Source organism: Triticum dicoccoides, chromosome 2B, assembly GCF_002162155.2.
Source record: "Triticum dicoccoides isolate Atlit2015 ecotype Zavitan chromosome 2B, WEW_v2.0, whole genome shotgun sequence".
Lineage (NCBI taxonomy): Eukaryota > Viridiplantae > Streptophyta > Magnoliopsida > Poales > Poaceae > Triticum > Triticum dicoccoides.
Genome location: NC_041383.1, coordinates 227,650,532 through 227,668,747, shown reverse-complemented (window position 1 = coordinate 227,668,747; position 18,216 = coordinate 227,650,532). Strand labels below are relative to the sequence as shown.

At 45.3% G+C, this 18,216-nt stretch overlaps 1 protein-coding gene and 1 long non-coding RNA gene across 2 annotated transcripts; one reads left to right on the top strand and one right to left on the bottom strand.

The window, feature by feature from the left end:
- The first annotated feature begins 8,203 nt into the window (after positions 1 to 8,203).
- Positions 8,204 to 12,268, top strand: LOC119363235. The gene is made up of 7 exons (XM_037628550.1): positions 8,204 to 8,706; positions 9,367 to 9,453; positions 9,567 to 9,818; positions 9,913 to 10,077; positions 10,501 to 10,554; positions 10,696 to 10,842; positions 11,521 to 12,268. The coding sequence occupies exons 1-7, from the start codon at positions 8,482 to 8,484 to the stop codon at positions 11,896 to 11,898; spliced, it is 1,308 nt and encodes a 435-aa protein (XP_037484447.1). The 5' UTR covers positions 8,204 to 8,481; the 3' UTR covers positions 11,899 to 12,268.
- A 3,969-nt stretch (positions 12,269 to 16,237) lies between these two features.
- Positions 16,238 to 16,776, bottom strand: LOC119363234. The gene is made up of 2 exons (XR_005173863.1): positions 16,680 to 16,776; positions 16,238 to 16,591 (listed from the first exon to the last, which is right to left on the bottom strand). It is a non-coding gene; the product is annotated as an uncharacterized LOC119363234 (long non-coding RNA).
- Between the last annotated feature and the right edge of the window lie 1,440 nt (positions 16,777 to 18,216).

Genomic DNA, 18,216 nt, shown 5'->3' with positions numbered 1-18,216 from the left:
ACTATCTTTGTGATATTTGAGGCTATCAAAACCACCTCAAGTATACAATTTATTCTCGGATATATTGCATCTTGTGAGATTGAGAGAGTGAGTTGAGCATTTGTTGCTTGACCTTGCATTGCATTTGTTGCATTGGTTTGAGCTCCCCGCATCGATTTGTTCGAGTGAGAGCCCATGAGTTTATTACTCTTGGAGGCTTCGCCTCCTAGACGGTTTGGTGATACATTGAGAAGATTGTGAAGAGGCCTATGTGGCCAAGGTTCCCCCGGAAGCTTCCTTTGTGGTGTGCTCTGGGGAAGGCTGTTGAAGTGGCCTAGATGGTCAAGTTCCTCCGGAAGCTTCCATGGTTGTGGTGTGCTCCAGAGAAGTTTGTAAAGGTGTGGTGGTCGCCTTCAAGACCAACCCCGAGTGAACCGAGGCTCATCCGTTGGGGGTGACTCGGAAGGGAGAATATGGTGAGTCACTTGGTGTTGCCCCGGAGCTTTGGCTTTGGCGCCGCTCTAACGGAGATTAGCACTCTCACGAGTGTGAACTTAGGGATAAATCCGCGTCTCCGACTCACTTGTGGTTATCTCATACCCACACCCTTTACTTTCTGCAATTCATACTTGCTCATATTGATATATTTTGTGCTAGTTGAATTGCTTAGTAGTTCCTACATTTCCTTATCTTGTGATATAGTTTGTGCTTGCTAGTTTCCTTTAGTGCCTATCTTGTTTTAGCATAGGTTGTTGGTGCACTTAGTTGAGCCTAGCATATTTAGGATTTGTGCATGAAAAGTATTGGTTAGTTTAATTCTGCATTAGGATAAAGCCAAATCCGTAAAAGTTTTAAAACGTCTATTCACCCCGTCGTCATCTAGATCATTTCACCTTGCTTTTGCCTTTGTCGGCGTAGGTGATATGCTTCAGATGAGATGGTGACAAATCAGTGTCCATCAACAAGTTCCTGTCACCGGTCATGTGATTTGTACATCCACTGTCGAGGACCCACTCAATAGCTTTAGGTTGTTCATCCTGCAGATGAATTAGTGCAACTTACGAACCCATATACTTCATTAGTGAAGAATATGGTATCAATTTCATCAGCAGTAATAGACATAGTAATAGAGGACGTGAGAAATGAGTGATTCATTTCTTCATTATTATCTTGTGTCCATTCAAGCACATTCAGGTCTCCAGCAATTTCTTCAGACGATCAACTTCGTCTGGAGACCTGACCCTGCATAAGAGATTAGTTCTTTTTCTTCACCACCCACATCTGGAGGGGTGGCAAAGAATTCATCATTCTGCGAGCTCCATAAGAAAAAGATGGCATTGATGCCAGTGCACTTCGTTTCACAGAAGAGTGGTTAGGATAAGCATATGAATAAGCAGAGAAATTCTTCGAGGACTTATGAACATAATGGTTTGAAGAATAATGGACATATTCATGGCCTTTAGACTTTCCATGCGAAATAGAAGTGTTAACATGATGATGTTCATATGAGGATTTTGATCCACGTGAGGAATTTAATCCATATGAAGAATTTTGTCCATATGAGGACTTGGATCCATATGAAGATTTTGATCTGGGGTTCCTATTCTTCATGGGTGGTGTAATGATGACATTCACCTGAAGATTTTCAAGGCACCTTTTAGGAACCCAGATTTTCTTCATAGGGGGGCCATTCCTGCAGTTAGTTCCAACATATCGAGCAAATACTTCACCATTCTGATTCTTAAACAGTTTATAGTTGGAGTCAAATGACTCATCAGAGGAATATGAAGAATCACAAGTAAAGCCAGATAGAGTGCATGGATCTACAGGAGGTCCTTTCGCAGCAACCCATGAGGTTTTGGGATACTGCTCAGGTTTCCAATAGGTCCCATCAGCATTGAGTTTCCTCTCAAAGGCAATACCCTCTTTCCTAGGATTCCTGTTCAAGATCTGCTTTTTGAGCACATCACATAGAGTCTGATGCCCTTTAAGTCTTTTGTAAATGTTTGTCACATACAATTCCTTCAGCCCTGCATTATCGTCTGTGATACTTGTGGTATCCTCAGATGAGGAATTTCTGACCACAAAGACAGTTGAAGAATTTGTAGAAATAGAAGCATTTGAACATTCAGGTGAGTAATTAGCAGATTCACGCTCAATGCATTTCAGACATGGTGGAATAAATTCTTCCTAAGCGGAACTGATCTGTTGAGCAAGCAATGAATCATTTTCCTTCTGAAGATCTTCATAACTCACTTTTAACTTCTCAATATCTTGCTTTCTCTGAAGAAATTCATAAGAAAGCTTCTCATGATCAGTTAAGAGAGTGTTATGATGATTTTGAAGGTTGTCAAACCTAGTTTGAAGTCTCTGAAGATTATCTGTCAGAGTCTTGGTTCAATTCAATTCCTCACCCAACAGGTCATCGCTTCTGTCTAGTTGATTTTGAATCTTTTCTAAAGCCTTCTGTTGTTTAACAACGATTTTAGCAAGTTTGGAATAGCTAGGCTTGAGATTGTCATCAAGTCCATCCTCACTAGAGTCAGAGGGGGAATGTTTGAGTACCTTGGCACCTTTTGCCATGAAGCAGTAGGTGGGAGTGTAGTCATCGACGCTCTTGTCAGCAGAGTTGGGGAGGTCATTTTCTTCAGTGTTGAAGATGGACTTGCTGACATAAGCAGAAGCGAGGGCTAAGCTCGCCACACGAGAGTCTGACTCCTCAGATTCCTCCTCTTCCACATTATCCTCAGATTCAGCTTCAGAGTCCATTTCCTTGCCAATGAATGCTCGAGCCTTCTTGGAACTGCTCTTCTTGTGAGATGAAGACTTTGTGGATTTTGATGATGAAGACTTTGAAGATTTCTTCTTCTTCTTAGAGTCATCAGAATCGTCATCTTTGTACTTCTTCTTTTATTCCTTTTCCCACAGAGGACAATCAGACATGTAGTGACCAGGTTTCTTGCATTGGTGGCAAGTTCTCTTTTTGTAGTCACGAGACGAGGAATCATCATTTCTAGAAGACTTTCCAAAGCGACCACGGCGAGAGAACTTCTGGAATTTCCTCACGAGCATCGCTAGCTCCTGGCTTAGTTCTTCAGGATCACCAAGGCTGCTACCAGAATCTTCAGCTTCGGACTTAGAGACTGCCTTGGCCTTTAGTGCACGTGATCTTCCGTAGCTCGGTCCATAGAGATCTCTCTTCTCAACAAGTTGGAACTCATGAGTGTTTAGCCTCTCGAGGATATCAGCGAGATCTAGTGACTTGTAATCAGCTCGCTCTTGAATCATCAGTGCAAGAGTATCGAATGAGGGATCAAGTGATCTCAACAATTTCTTCACCACCTCATGATCGGTGATGTCAGTGGCACCAAGTGCTTGAAGCTCATTTGAGATGTCAGTGAGGTGATCGAAGGTTTGCTAAACATTTTCGTTGTCGAGTCTTTTGAAGCGGTTGAAGAGATTGCGAGGAACATCAACTCGGGAGTCACGTTGAGTTGAGACTCCTTCTTTGACCTTGGACAACCTGTCCCAAATCAGCCTGTCAGTTTCTAGGACACTCACTCTGCCATACTATCCTTTGCTTAGATGGCCACATATGATAGTCTTCGCTTGAGGATCGAGTTGCTTGAATCTCTTCACATCAGCAGCATTCACAGACGGAGTGACTGAGGGAACACCATTTTCCACAACATACCAGAGATCGTTATCAAGTGCCTCAAGATGCATGCGCATCTTTTTCTTCCAGTAGGGGTAGTTCGTCCCATCAAAGGTAGGACACCCATCTGAGACCTTGATCATACCTGCAGTCGACATAACTAAAACTCCAGGCAGTTAAACCAAAATCGCACAGAACAAGGGAGTACCTTGCTCTGGTACCAATTGAAAGTGCGTTAAGTCGACTAGAGGGAGGGTGAATAGGCGATTTTTACAAATTCGTCATTGAGGAATTTCAGTGTGAGGAAATTTCTAAGCCACGAACTACAAGCAGCAGAATAAGTACTCAGGTATAAGCATAACAGAGCAATAGCATAGTCATCATGATGAAATGAAAGACAGGCACAGAGTACAGAAAGCGTAAACACAGGATAAGCAGGCTGAAGACGATGTGATTGAAGAAATTGGATTGAGGAAATATAGGAAGTCTTCAGTCAAAGTCTTCAAACAGTAATGATCAGGTTCATCAACACATGAATGAGGAAATGAAGGGGTTACGGAAATAGAACTAGTAGGCTTGGTGAAGACAATGATTTGGTAGACCAGTTCCAACTCCTCTGACAGTTGTACGTCTGGTTGGAGCGGTTGAGTATTTAAACTCGAGGACACACAGTTCCGGACACACAGTCCTCACCATATTCTTCTTGAGCTAAGATCACACAGACCTCGCCCAACACTCGTGGTAAGTCTTCACAGGTGACTTCCAAACCTTCACAGACTTGGTCACTCGGCGATCCACAACTTCTCTTGGATGCTCAGACCATGATGCCTAACCGTCTGGAGGATTCACAGTTCTCAAAGGTAACAAGCGTCGGTTCCACACAGGAACAATCTCTTCAGTGATGCTCAATCACATTGGGTTTGTAGGTTTGGGTTTGGGATTTGGGTTTTCATCACTTGATGATTTTCGCTCAAAGTCCTCGGAGGATGGGATGTCTCAATTGACAAGTGTCAGTTTCTCTCGGAGCAGCCAACCAGCTAGTGGTTGTAGGGGGCGGCTATTTATAGCCTAGGGAGCAGCCCGACATGATAAGACATAAATGCCCTTAAAGGATATGACTATTAGGTGGTAGGATATTTTGGACAGCTGGCGCGTAGCACAGCAACGGTCGGATTTGAGGTTCTAATTCCTCAGGGCTATCATGTTCCTCATTGTGTAGGCAATCCGCACTTGCGAATTCCTAACTCCTCAGTAAGAATAAATTCCTCAAAGACCAGAAGATCTTCGTCTCTATTACTGAAGAAATTGACTGAACTGATATGAGATTTCCAATGGCTTTATTCAAAAGGATTGGGTAGGTGTAGGATTTTGAGATGAGCATCACTTGGAAATTAGTTTCCTTAATATTACCTCGACCCCCTTAACAGTACGGTGTTTCCTATGACTCAAGAAGGAGAAAATGAAACTACGAAAACAAAAGTCTTCATGCTTCATAATCCTCGCATGATTATCCAAGTCTTCAAGATCACACCAATTTCATCACTTTCAAAGTCTTCAGGAGAACCAAAGTCTTCAGCTGAAGACACTCATTTTTAGGGGTCGACTTTCACTGTAAATATCAAACTCCTCATCGACTTATAGAACCTGTGTACACTCACAAACATATTAGTCCCTTAACCTATAAGTCTTCAATACACCAAAATCACTAAGGGGCACTAGATGCACTTACAAATAGCAATTAGCCATGGCAGCTGTTTACTAAAACAAAGCTATCATGGAAACTATTTACTAAAGAAATTGCCATGGTATATCAAAATTCATAGCAGTTCTGCCATGGCAACTATTTACTAACAAAAGCTATCATGGACCAACAACAAAAATTGGCACTAAGAGGGAAGCAAAGTAGAACATGGTGACATGGCAAAAAAATCTCTGTAAATGAATACACAATTTGCCATGATCTACGAAAATTCATAGCATATTCATATCAAAATTTGCCATGGCAACTATTTACTAAAAATAAAGATGATATGTATTAATGATTGTAAAATTTTCATGTCAACTAATGATATATACCATGGCAAATGATCTCTAACTCATCATGATTTGCCCTGGTATATGAAATTAAAAGATGCCTATTTCATGAGAAATGTAGAAAAAAAATGCTATGAATTAAAGATCATTTGTCATGGCAATTTTAGAGATGTGTAATTAAAGATCTCTAATAGATGGCAAATTTAGACAACATAGTGGATTGACATGGCAAAACAATTTGTAGAAGAATGAATAGCTATTTGCCATGACAACTATTTACTAAACAAAAGCTTCATGGCAACTATTTACTAAATAAACTGCCATGGCATATTAAACTTCATTGTAGTTCTGCCATGGCAACTATTTACTAACAAAAGCTATCATGGACCAGCAAAAAAAAATCGACACTAAAATGGAAGCAAAAGTAAAACATGGTGACATGGCAAAACAATCTCTGAAAATGAATAAGGCCATGGTCTATGAAAATTCATAACATATTCATATCAAAATTTGCCATGGCAACTATTTACAAAAAAGAAAGATGGTAGGTATCAAATATTGTAAATCTACCATGTTAATTGATGATAATTTACCATGGCAAATGGTCTCTATTTCATAATGGTTTGCCATGGTATATGAAATTAAACAATGTCTAATTCATGAGAAATGTAGAAAAAATGGTATGATTTAAAGATCATTCTTCATGGTAATTTTAGAGATATTTAATTAGAGATCTCTAATACATGGAAAATTTATACAACATAGTGGATCGACAAGGCAAAAAATATGTAAAAGAATGAATAGCACTTTGCCATGGCAATTATTTACTAAACAACTGTCATGGTAACTATCTAGTAAAGAAACTGCCATGGTATATCAAAATTGATAACAAATTCATACGGTTATGCCATGACAACTATTTGCTAATAAAAGCTAGCATGGACCAGCATAAAAAATGACACGAAAAGGGAAGCAAAAGTAGAACATGGTGACATGGCAAAATGAACTCTGAAAGTGAATAACAAGGAAACTAGAGTTGACATCATGTGCTGCCTTTCCATTTGCCACGACGAAAAAAGTGGTAGAAATTGCCATGGTACAAAATTCATCATCATGCAAAGCAATTTATTTTGCCATTTCTGTAAATAATGCCTCCTATAGACTAATTGTTGCTACTTATGATATGCCCTATAATGCTAGTTTTTCACTCCCCACTCTTTGCTATTGGCCCAATTCAAAGAACAATCTTCAAGATTTATTCGAGCCTTCCAGCAAACACCAAGACTACACCCCCTACTACTGCATCTCGCGTCTAGCAACCACATCATAGCGGTGCAACTACCTTGAGATTTATAAAAAGCTGCTCCATCACTAAATTCAGGTCGCCCGTCTCTAACGCGCATGAAAGTGAACCCAAATTTTTGCCATGAATGTATCAATACATGAGGAGGAAAAATGACGACCTATACCTCGCGCCGACGTAGGTTGCTAGATTCGCGGAGGGACGGTGGTGGCAGCGAGCAAACGCGAGGGTGGGGCTGCGACGGCTAGACGAGTTGCGCGAAGGCATCCTCTGCCAGCAGAACACCTGTATCAACAGCTCCTCGTCGACCTCTGCCTCCCGTAGTTGTTCCTCGATGCCTTCATCCGCCAACGCGACGATAAAAACAAAGCAGATGGCCACCGGTGTTGGGGCTTCCTCCAGTAGCAGCAGCACATGCATCGGAGGCACCTCTTCGACCTGCGCCTTCCTTGGTGGATCTTTGACGGCCTCATCCATGACGCGGCAACGAATCAAAGCAGAGGAGCCATGGCTATCGCCTCCGCGCCCGCGCGCAATCCGGGCTGCTCCGACGACTGGACCTCCATCCGACAAGCCCGTTGGCAAAGGATGATATCGAGGCTTCTACGCCATTCTTAAAAGTTTGAATGGTTTTGCGGGGGAATCTTAATAAAGTTACTTAAATAGGCTATTGTCATATTAACCTGCAAATCAAACGATTTTAATTTTTTTTCAGGGAAAGATCAAACGTATTGAATAGATTGATCTTGATACAAAGACCGTATCATCCTTTTTGACTGATGAATCGGATACTTCCTAATCTTCATCTGTAATGTGCATTAAAATCGGTAACCTTTTCTAACGGGGTGTATCAAAACAAAATCCTACAAATTTACATATCCAATTTGCGCCCTGGTCTTCTTCAAAAAAGAAAGTTGCGCCGTAGGAGAAACGGGTAGGCGAGGACGGATGCAGAGTGCGTACATGGAAACTCGTCGCATCCGTCAATCAACCACTGTACCCTTCCCTGCGCGCACGGTGCACCAACGAGCGTTCCGCTTGATTGAAGCAAGATCCTGCAACCGAACCCGCGCGTGTACACACCACGGTCGTGGAGCCGGCTCGGCTCCACCAGCGACCGTGCGACGCGGCGGGACACTGGACGCCGGGCCCCGCCTGCCTGGCCTGACCCGGCCGGGTCCCGTCGCTTCCTCTCGTCCCAGCTTTAAACGCCACGACGCGACGCCATGTCTGCTCCTCCTCCTTCCACCTCTCTCTCTCCCCCGTCGCCCCCCGTCCTACTCTACTCGTACGCACCGCACTGTGCAGCGAGAGAGAGAGAGAGAGAGAGAGAGAGAGCAGCGGGCGCGGCTGCCGAAGCGAGAGCGACGCCACCAACGGGCCGATTTTTAAGCGCGCCATCTCTCTCCTCCTGCTTGCCTCGTCGTTCCGTTCGTCGGCCAGAGCAGAGCAGAGCACGGGTGAGTGCGACTGTGCGCGCGTGACGTGAGCGCTCGCTTGGCCTGTGCCCATGGCTGCTGCGCCGCGCGCGCTCTCGCCCTCCCGTCGCCGCCTCGCCGTTCTGCCGGCGGTCATGGCGGCGGCGCTTCTCCTAATAGCCTGCTGCGCGGACGGAGCGGCGGCGGCGGCGGGGAGCGGCGGCAGGGGGCTGACGCGGCGGAGGCAGCTGCTGAGGCAGCGGCAGGTGCAGTACCACCTCAAGCGCCTCAACAAGGCGCCTCTCGCCAGCATTGAGGTACATCCATCCACCCCTCTAGTCTCGTCTCGTCTCCCTCCTCTACTTCCTCCCCGGAACGGCGGCGCGCGTTCAATCTGCTTTGCTACGCTTGCTCAAGTGAATGAATGAATCCATGGAAAGAAAAGAGAGACGGTGCGTATCCGGCATGGAAGTCGAAGAAAGGCGATGCCTTTTTTTATGGGCTTCATGCGCGCGCTTGCATTGCTTTGGAAGCGCTGATTGACTGCTTCTTCTTGCTCAAGTGCATCCATGGAGGACCATGCATTTAATCTCTCTCTGTCCGTCGCCGGAGGGAAAGGCTTGCTTTCGGGGGGAAATTTATGGGTGCCCGTGCTTCTTGGGTTCACTCGACGTTGAAAGGAGCCACGCCTGCTTTTGCTCGCTTTCCTTTCTTTAGAGGAGAGAACTGCAGCAGTCACTTTTAGGCAAAATCATATTTTTTTCCTACTAGTGTTCTTCTTTCAGTTCCTTCGAAATGCACAATTTAGGGGCAGTCTCTTACATGTACTGTTCTCATGTTTTTATTCAGCTGTTGTCTGGTTGATACTCTGAAGCCAATGCTGCATTTTCTAATCTGCATTCCTCTACTGAATTTAGCACCATGCCGTTTTTTTAATTGATTGATTATTGCAAGAACTGATTCTGAGAAATGAACAGAGCCCGGATGGGGACATCATAGACTGCGTGCCCATCTCCAGCCAGCCTGCCTTCGATCACCCTTTGCTCAAGAACCATACTATCCAGGTTCCTCTCTCTCCAGCACCACTGATGCCCTTTTTCACAGTTGGGCTACACCACACAGCCTCTCTTCTCCCCCACACATGATGATACTCAATGAATGGTGCTGCACTTTTCAGACGAGGCCTGCTTACCACCCAGAAGGCCTGTATGATGAATCCAAGGTCGCATCCCAGAAGAACACTCAGAAAATCATCCAAATGTGGCATCAGAACGGCATGTGCCAAGAGAACACCATACCAGTCAGGAGGACCAAGAAGGAGGATGTCTTCAGGGCCAGCTCCATCAGGAGGTATGGCAAGAAGACGCACCTGAGCACCCCAAACCCCTCGTCCGTCGACCCTGCCATGCTCAATGAGAATGGCCACCAGGTACAGCAATGCTCCATTCAAGATTCAGCAAGTAACTAGCTTGTTCAAGTGGTCACTGATTCGTTTAACCCTGTCATTTTGACTCTGTCATCAGCATGCAATAGCATATGTGGAGGGGGATAAGTACTATGGAGCCAAGGCCACCATCAATGTGTGGCAGCCAAGCATTCAGCAGGGCAACGAGTTCAGCCTCTCACAGCTTTGGATCCTGGGGGGTTCCTTTGGGCAGGACCTGAACAGCATTGAAGCAGGGTGGCAGGTGAGAGCTGAGGCATGCTACATGAGATAGGGGGAAAGAAAACTACCTAGCAGTAGTCAAAAAGTTCCATTAAATGTTGTGCTTCAGCTTCCAATTTTGTTCTTGTTCTTCTCCTCCTTCCATGCTCTCAATTATGAGGAGCATTTCCTCCTTGCAGCATGCGCTCAATAATTTCCTCTGTGTTGCAATAATGATATGTGCACTGGTGAAAGGACCCTTGCACTTTGGTAGTAGTAGAAGCCAGACTTGTTCTCCATTTTCTCTGATATTTCTCTCTCTGAGCTGTATACACTAGCAGCACTTGGTACTGTTTTTAGGAGCTAGTAAGTGATAAGATTGCTTATGATGCTGGATTAATTAAGCTGTGCCCCTGTACTTAGTCTCTTCCCTTGTGGCTCATTCCTGTGCTGTACAAAATTTCAGGTCAGCCCAGACTTGTATGGAGATAACAACACCAGACTCTTCACCTACTGGACTGTAAGATAACATCACATTCCTTCCAATCACCCTCTTGCCCTCTTGCTTAGATCTACATACATACCTTTTAAAACACACACATACCTATCTTTCGGAATGGCCTGAGTACTGACTTTTGTATTGCTGTTTTGAATACTGTAGAGCGATGCGTATCAGGCAACAGGGTGCTACAACCTGCTCTGCTCGGGGTTCATCCAGACAAACAACCAAATAGCCATGGGCGCGAGCATCTTCCCTATCTCCAACTATGGTGGCTCCCAATATGATATCAACATTTTGGTGTGGAAGGTAAATTACAAGCGCCCCTCACATGCCGATCAGATTCGTGAATGGGGCCGGAGGAATCTATACATACATGCATGGTGCATGCCCACCTGTTTCTTGGTCTTTCTCGAGGCTTATGTCAAGGCCACAACCACCGTGGCTCTGTCCTCTTTGGGGACAGTGGACGCTCTCACAGTTGTCCTCACACAAGTAGTAGTATTGGATCTATGCCTGCCAACACACACGCTGATGCTTGCTAGTTTACACTTGAAAATTCAGGAATATTCCACCTGTGTTCATGCTTCTCCTGTTATAAATTATTATCATCCCTGCAATCGAAATTTTGAAATATGTCTCTTCTGCCAGCCAAAACACTTGCATGTTCATTTTCTGAACAACAAAAAAAGCACTTGGCACCGGCATTGCCATGTGCCATTATGTTATCATTTGGCACTTGCATAGGCAACAAGATCCTATTCCCTGGTCATTTTCAAAAGCAGTTTCAAAGCATTTTCATGAAAGGGGGCCACCTTTTTCATAGTGCATTACAATGGATGAGCACTTATTAGCTTTATTTTTGCTCGTGCATGATACTATGATGATAGCACAAAAGAGGCAGCTAACCTACATCTATCTCCTGATCATGATCCTATCCGCTACTAACCAACTATGCGCGCGCAAATCGCGGCTGCAAAAATGCAGGACCCAAAGCAGGGCAACTGGTGGCTGCAGTTCGGCAACGACTACGTGCTGGGCTACTGGCCGTCCTTCCTCTTCTCGTACCTGGCGGACAGCGCGTCGATGATCGAGTGGGGCGGCGAGGTGGTGAACACGGAGCCCGACGGCAGCCACACGTCCACCCAGATGGGCAGCGGGCACTTCCCGGGGGAGGGGTTCGGCAAGTCGAGCTACTTCAAGAACATCCAGGTGGTGGACTCGTCCAACAACCTCAAGGCGCCGCGGGGGATCGGCTCCTTCACCGAGCAGTCCAACTGCTACGACGTGCAGAACGGCAACAATGGCGACTGGGGCACCTACTTCTACTACGGGGGCCCCGGGAAGAACCCCAACTGTCCATAGCCTTCCAAGAAATAAAATGAGATGTCATCCAAGCCCTAACCACATGACAACACGCACCCCCTTGACGCCTATGTATTATCCAGTAAATTAGCTCATTCACACCCAAGTGGAGCCTTCTTCTTTTTTCATATCTCTTTTGTGATTTTTCTTCTTGGTTTTTGTTCTAAGTTTTGCTTCGAGGAGTTGATTAACTTCTAGGTAAGGTAAGGCAAGTGTTTGACATGTGGGTTTGTTCTCTGCCTCGGAGAGATGTTGGTCTGAGTCTGTTCTGGGGAGGAGTGTGGTCAAGTTTCTGAAGAGAAACAGGCCTGTTTGGTTTGGTTGGGTTGGATTCTCTTGTGCCTCAAATTATTTTGTTCCTCCCATGTCACCAACCTCTCTGTGGGACTCAATAACTTAGGTGTGCGCATGTGTGAGCCTTGTTAACACCTGTGGAGTACTACCAGCATGCGTTATTCTATTCTGATTTCTGAAGAAAAGCGGGTAACCAAGTGTTAGCTCTTGGAAGACGTGCAAAGATGCCAACTTTTTGCGTGCGGTTTGGTGGCACACTAGCTAACCATCCATCCATCACCTGTAAAAAGTGCAGCAGGAATAGGATGGCTACAATGAATAAGGTTAGACCTGAGTGAGTGGCAGGGAGCGAGTGCTGACTGCATTTTTGTGCATGCAGGCGGAGCTCACATTGCAAGCAAGTTTGCGTATTGGCTGCGCTGATTTGTGCGGGTAGCACTTGCGGTGCCTAACTTTGATTGACCGCCGCATTCCGGGTGTTGGTCTTGGGTTGGGTTGGACTCTGAATTCTTCTGACCATGCTGTAATGGATGGGGTTTTCTATCTTGAGATTTACTAGTGGATGGAATGGAAGGTTTAGTACTAGTGCTCTTGGTTGTGGCTTCCAGCTCAATCCGTCGCAACCAAGTCAACACGTCCCATTCTTCTCCATCAACATTCGTAGTTGGAAAACTCGATGCAGCAATCAGCTCACTTTGACATTCCATTAGAAAATCTGCTACGCGTACTCATCTAAGAACTTGAGGTACTAACACAGGAAAAATGGGCGATGAAGTGTACTGAAATTGAGCAGCGAAACCGGTGTCAATTATGAAGATAAACAACTAAAATCGCCAGCATCCATCAAGCGACAAACCGAGAGGATGTCTATCAAGTGCCCATGTGATGTGTATGATTTTTTTTTATTTTTTTTATTTTTGCGATGGTGATGTGTATGATTGTGTTAACAGAACGGGTGAAAGCAACAGACCAACACGGATTACTACTATTTTTCCTCCTCCGTTCTGCTCTTACGGGAGATGTGGATCCAGCCGGCAACCCATACGTAGGCTCGGACTCACATACATTACGCGGTTGCCGGCCGCGGTTCACGAGCGCGGCCGCCAAACTGGCCTAGGCTAGGGAAGGAAGAAAACAAGGCAGCTTCACATGGCGAAAAGGGCAGACGCACACTTTTGGTTGGATTCGACGGGAAAATAATTGCACCGGCAAGAGTCCAGGACGTGCATGCAGACGCAAGCGCAGGCACGCAGCGCAGTGCAGTGGTGCATGCCTGCCTGCCTGCTGACTGAGTGCCGCTGCTGGCTGCTGGCCGCTTGCTAGACATGCATGCAGGCATGCATGCAGCTACGACGACGAGGGTAGGGTGCATGGATGGATCATGGATGGACAGCTTTCATGGCGACCTCGTGTGTTTGCCCAAAGGGCACTGTGATTTTCATCACTGCGTCGTTTGTTTGGGAGTTCTTTTCCCTACACATACATGTGAGATTCTTCCGAAGGGATTGTGCCTTTGCCGGTTCTTCTTCCCCACCTACCAACCTCTTGTTACCGATGCATATGTCCTGGTGTGTTCGTCGGTTTTTGCCCTTTTGTAGTGTACTACATGTATAGAGGCAGGCAACCCTGCATGTTTTTTTTTGAAGAAAAACAGGTTGAATAGCACCACATATGTTCAACAAATCACCATTCTCTTGGACTTCCTTAGGTCTTCCTAAGGCTTACAAAGGAGACCAGTTGGATTTTTATTTGTTGGAGGCACCCTCTAAGGTTAGAGGCGATACTAGCTAGAGGCAAGTGGTCCAATGTATAGAGACCGTCTCTAAAAGGGGGACGAGGGGCTTAGAGGTAGCAAAAATCATACACTGTGGGTGTTTTTAGTAACCAGTTAGAGTACGCAAGTGTACGCTCTTTCTGCCTCTAAGGTTGCTTCTATACATTGTGCACAACTCCCTCTTAAGGAAAAAAATATTAGGGGACACCTCTAATGAATAGAATAGCAAAATATCTACATGTGAACACATACAAGTGGTACATGTTGCAAATAAAATGACCTGGTTTGCATGCCAACACTACAAGATTGTCATGTTAGAAGCAGGACGTGTGAGACCTACCTTAGATGCAGTGTTGCCTCCGTACACAGGTGATGCTCTTACCAAACCAAGTTATAGTGAGGATGCAGACACTTTTTTCACCTCCATAGTAAGATTTCAGTTCATACTATTTCATATTAGACATACTCAATTTGTCGAACAGAAAAGTTGTTCCGGAATAACAGATTGACGGATACACACACGTGAGTATGCAGTGGACACACCTACACTTCTCACGGAGAAGTGTAGGTGTGTCCACACATACTCGCGTGTATGTATCTGGCGATCCGTGGGCGGCACCAACAACGAACATCAAAGATGAGATTCCCCAACTATATGAGGCATTAAAAGGTTGTGCCGAAAGAAACAAGATCGTAACCAAATATGTAAGAAAGCGTAATTTTTCAACCGAATCAGTAGCTTTTTGCACTAAATATAGTGCTGCGGTTGTTGGTATCTTTGAAGACCTTCAATCTGTAAGAACAAAAGATGATATTTTCCCTTTCCCCGACTAAAATAATGCTTAAAGGTGGATGCTCTTTTCCAAGGGACAAGAAGGTAAAAAGAAACAAGAACTATGAAGAACAACACAACAACGATATAATGAATCGTTTTTGCTCATACGTTCAATATCTGTAGTCTGTTCTTGTTTTCCATTGTTAACGGACCCCACGAAAAAGGTACCGGACCCACCCCACCAGGTATATCGGCATGATGTATGAATGAATTATACACAAAACAAAATGAAACTATGTGTACACATAACCCATGTCGTGAATCTTGGCGCAAATCGATGGCCCTGGATCCATGCGCCCGGACCTACGTGGTGTAAATCCTCTCCCCTGGAGTTGCATTATTTCTTCTGTTTAAAAATGTGATACTTCCTAGTTGTGCATCTTTGAATCTCAATAGATATGCATAGAAGCATAGAACTAGCCAATTAACCGTTTGACAAAGAATCAACATACAGGATCATTTGACCCCATTTAGCTTCTCGGACGACGATTCTCCGGATGGCCGGTAAAGATGATAATAGACAGACGCAGCTTTTCAAACAGAGGACTATGCTCTGCGTTCTCTCCGTACTTTAGCAGCATGACACTATACGGCAGAGATAAAGCCCGGCGTCTTTCTACTTGGCATGGAGTATTTGAGTAGTTGCCTTTTTCTTTGGGACTGCCTACCATGCCTTTCACCAAAGAGTTGCAGAGCGAGATTCTTCGTCAAACAAGAAAGAGGAGCAGAACAAGGATCGAGTCACCGAATGGTAACTTTTCTTCTTTCTTTCTTTTTTGCGAGAGCACTGAATCGAGTCACTGAATGTGCGGTGGAGTCCTACTACATGAGTCCGTCCGTGAGCGTACAGAAAGCATGAAGTACACATGCACTGCAGCGGAGCACAGGGCCAGCACAGTACTGTAGTACTCTCTCCGTCGAATTCTTATTTTACTTTCTGATGATGAAGGGAAGGCGACAAAATGGCGTACTGTGCGTCTTCATCATCCTTGGTTTGAAATGGGCGGCCCTTTCAGGCGTATCTGCCCGGCAGGTAGTAGCTCGGCTACTGTTGCAGGCATGGCTACTGCCGCGCACTCTGCCTCGGGCTCGATCATCTGCAGTACGTAGTTGCCAACGAACGGGGACGACGCACAGCACGGGACTGCTTGGGCACACGGGCGGGCTCCTACGACAGCCGCTACGCTCGCCGAATCCAGGTGACCTCCTGCTGTGCACGCCCCGTGACCCATGGTAAGAGAGATGCTGTCGCCGCCTACAGACGATGCTCAGATTTCTCTACAGCGCAACTATAAAGTTAGCTATGCCAAGAGTTCGTGGTAGCGTGTTAGCTGACACATACCCCACGGTATATTTCAGATCGAAACATTGGGCATGGACATCTGCGCAAGTTAGCTAGTAACCCGAGTATGGCTAAAGAGGTCAAAAGGGAGGCATGAAGAAGATAGCCAGCGTCTCGCATTCTCGCCGGCCTACCCAGATAAGAAACTAGCGTATGTCATCCACCCTGGTCACGAAGCAAAAGTGAGCCAGGTATGCCACCAAAGAAGCAGTTCAAACGGATGGTGAACCTGAATATGTCACCGGGCGAATCGCCTTGCCTCAACAACAGTGCCATGACCTAGAACGAAGCCTATTCCCCTTCGATGCTGCCGTGCGGTCCATAATCCGTTCCACGACGCCGCATCGAGGCGCTCGCTGCCAATCTTGGAAAGAAAGATGGGGGAGGAACTCATTTCTGCTGCTGTGGCTTCCCGACAGAATGCAGATACACCGAGATTGAAACGACCCTGAAATGTTAGCAGAGCTCGTTAGGCTGTCATGGGTTACAAGGCTCCAGTCCAGATATCTTGTTGCTGCACTTGCATCATCACTTACGTAGATCCGAGGAAGAATGCGAGGGATAGATTGAAGCCGAACAAGAAGACCGATACAATTGCCGTCAGAAGCATTGCGACTGAAGTTGAATACACCTGTGTGTGTGTGTGCAGAGACACATGGTTAGGCCAATCAAATACAGAGTGCAAGTGTAAAGACAAAAGAGTAACGTGAATGGCTGATATCAAGAGTCTTTTGATCTTCCTCAATAATTACTAGAGCATTTCATAATTCATGGAATCTCGAAATAAAAACAAAACCAAGGCATCTTAAATATCACATCTAAAGACCACATTAAGCTACTGTCCAAATTGCGGAGGAGGAGGCGGAGGCGGAGCCGCAGGCGGAGGAGGAAGTGCACGAAGAGGAGCCTCGTGCTCCTAAGAAGAAGAAGATTGCCTGCAGGCGTGGCACCAGGAACACGCGCGGAAGGCATTAGTGCTTTGTGTTAGGTTGATGAACTTGTGAGGTTATGTTATATGTTGAAACTTGAAGTAATGTTATATGATGAACTTGTGAACTTGTGAGGTTGATGAACTTGTGAGGTTATGTTATATGTTGAAACTTGAAGTAATGTTATATGATGAACTTGTGAACTTGTGAGGTTGATGAACTTGTGAGGTTATGTTATGGTATTTGTGTTTGCAAACTTGAAGTAATGTTGAATTGTCTTAAATGATATGATGTTCAAGTTATTAGTTCTCTTTGCTTAGCATGTGCAGTTTATAGTACTTTTATTGATGTTGTAGTTATGTGAGTGCTGCTGCAGGAGGCCAAAATGGCATCTGTTTCTGTAGTTTAGCTTATAGCAGCACTGCAGCGCCCAACAGTTAGGCGCTGCACTATACTGTGTGGCGCCCAACAGTTAGGCGTTGCACTGTACAGGAGGCGGAGACTGCATAAAAATTTGTTGTTAGTGTTGACACACATTTGAGAGTAACATTTTACTTCTCGAGCTTACCGGTGGTTGGTCATAGGCGTTAGTTGGAAGTGCACGATCATAAGCATAGTTCGGGCATACAAAATATCTCCGCCCTTCCGTCCATGCTTTCTTTCGGTCGGTGGACACCTTCACCTTGCAAACATCTGCACACCAACATTGCGGGATGTTGACATCTTTCTCCTTCACCTTGTCCAAAGATGCGCCCTCCCACTTGTTCGGCATGTCTTCTTGGTTAGCACACGGTGGCCTTGTCATGGAACCGAATGAAACCATGCCTACAAAACCGAGAATTATTGGTCAACCCTAACCCCCACTTAACAATGAACACAACCCTAAGACCAACATAACCCTAACACCAACATCAAACACACATAACCCTAACCCTAGCATACTATGAAAGCCTAACCATACCAAATTAGCAAAGAAACACAAATTTCCAAATCCTATCAAAAACTAGGGTTTCCCCCAAACTAGCAAGATTTGAACAAATGTGACAATTCCTATGGATGAAAACGAGGGGATCGGAGGAGATTACCTTAAGGGAGTTAAGGGAGGGGATTGGCTTCGAAATCCACGGTCAAATACTCCGGATCT

Excerpts from the sequence above, each read along its gene's own strand:
- LOC119363235 (XM_037628550.1), top strand. The coding sequence starts at position 8,482 with ATGGCTGCTGCGCCGCGCGCGCTCTCGCCCTCCCGTCGCCGCCTCGCC. Across the intron at positions 10,078-10,500 it reads GCATTGAAGCAGGGTGGCAG|GTCAGCCCAGACTTGTATGG; the intron begins GTGAGAGCTGAG and ends ACAAAATTTCAG. Across the intron at positions 10,555-10,695 it reads GACTCTTCACCTACTGGACT|AGCGATGCGTATCAGGCAAC; the intron begins GTAAGATAACAT and ends TGAATACTGTAG.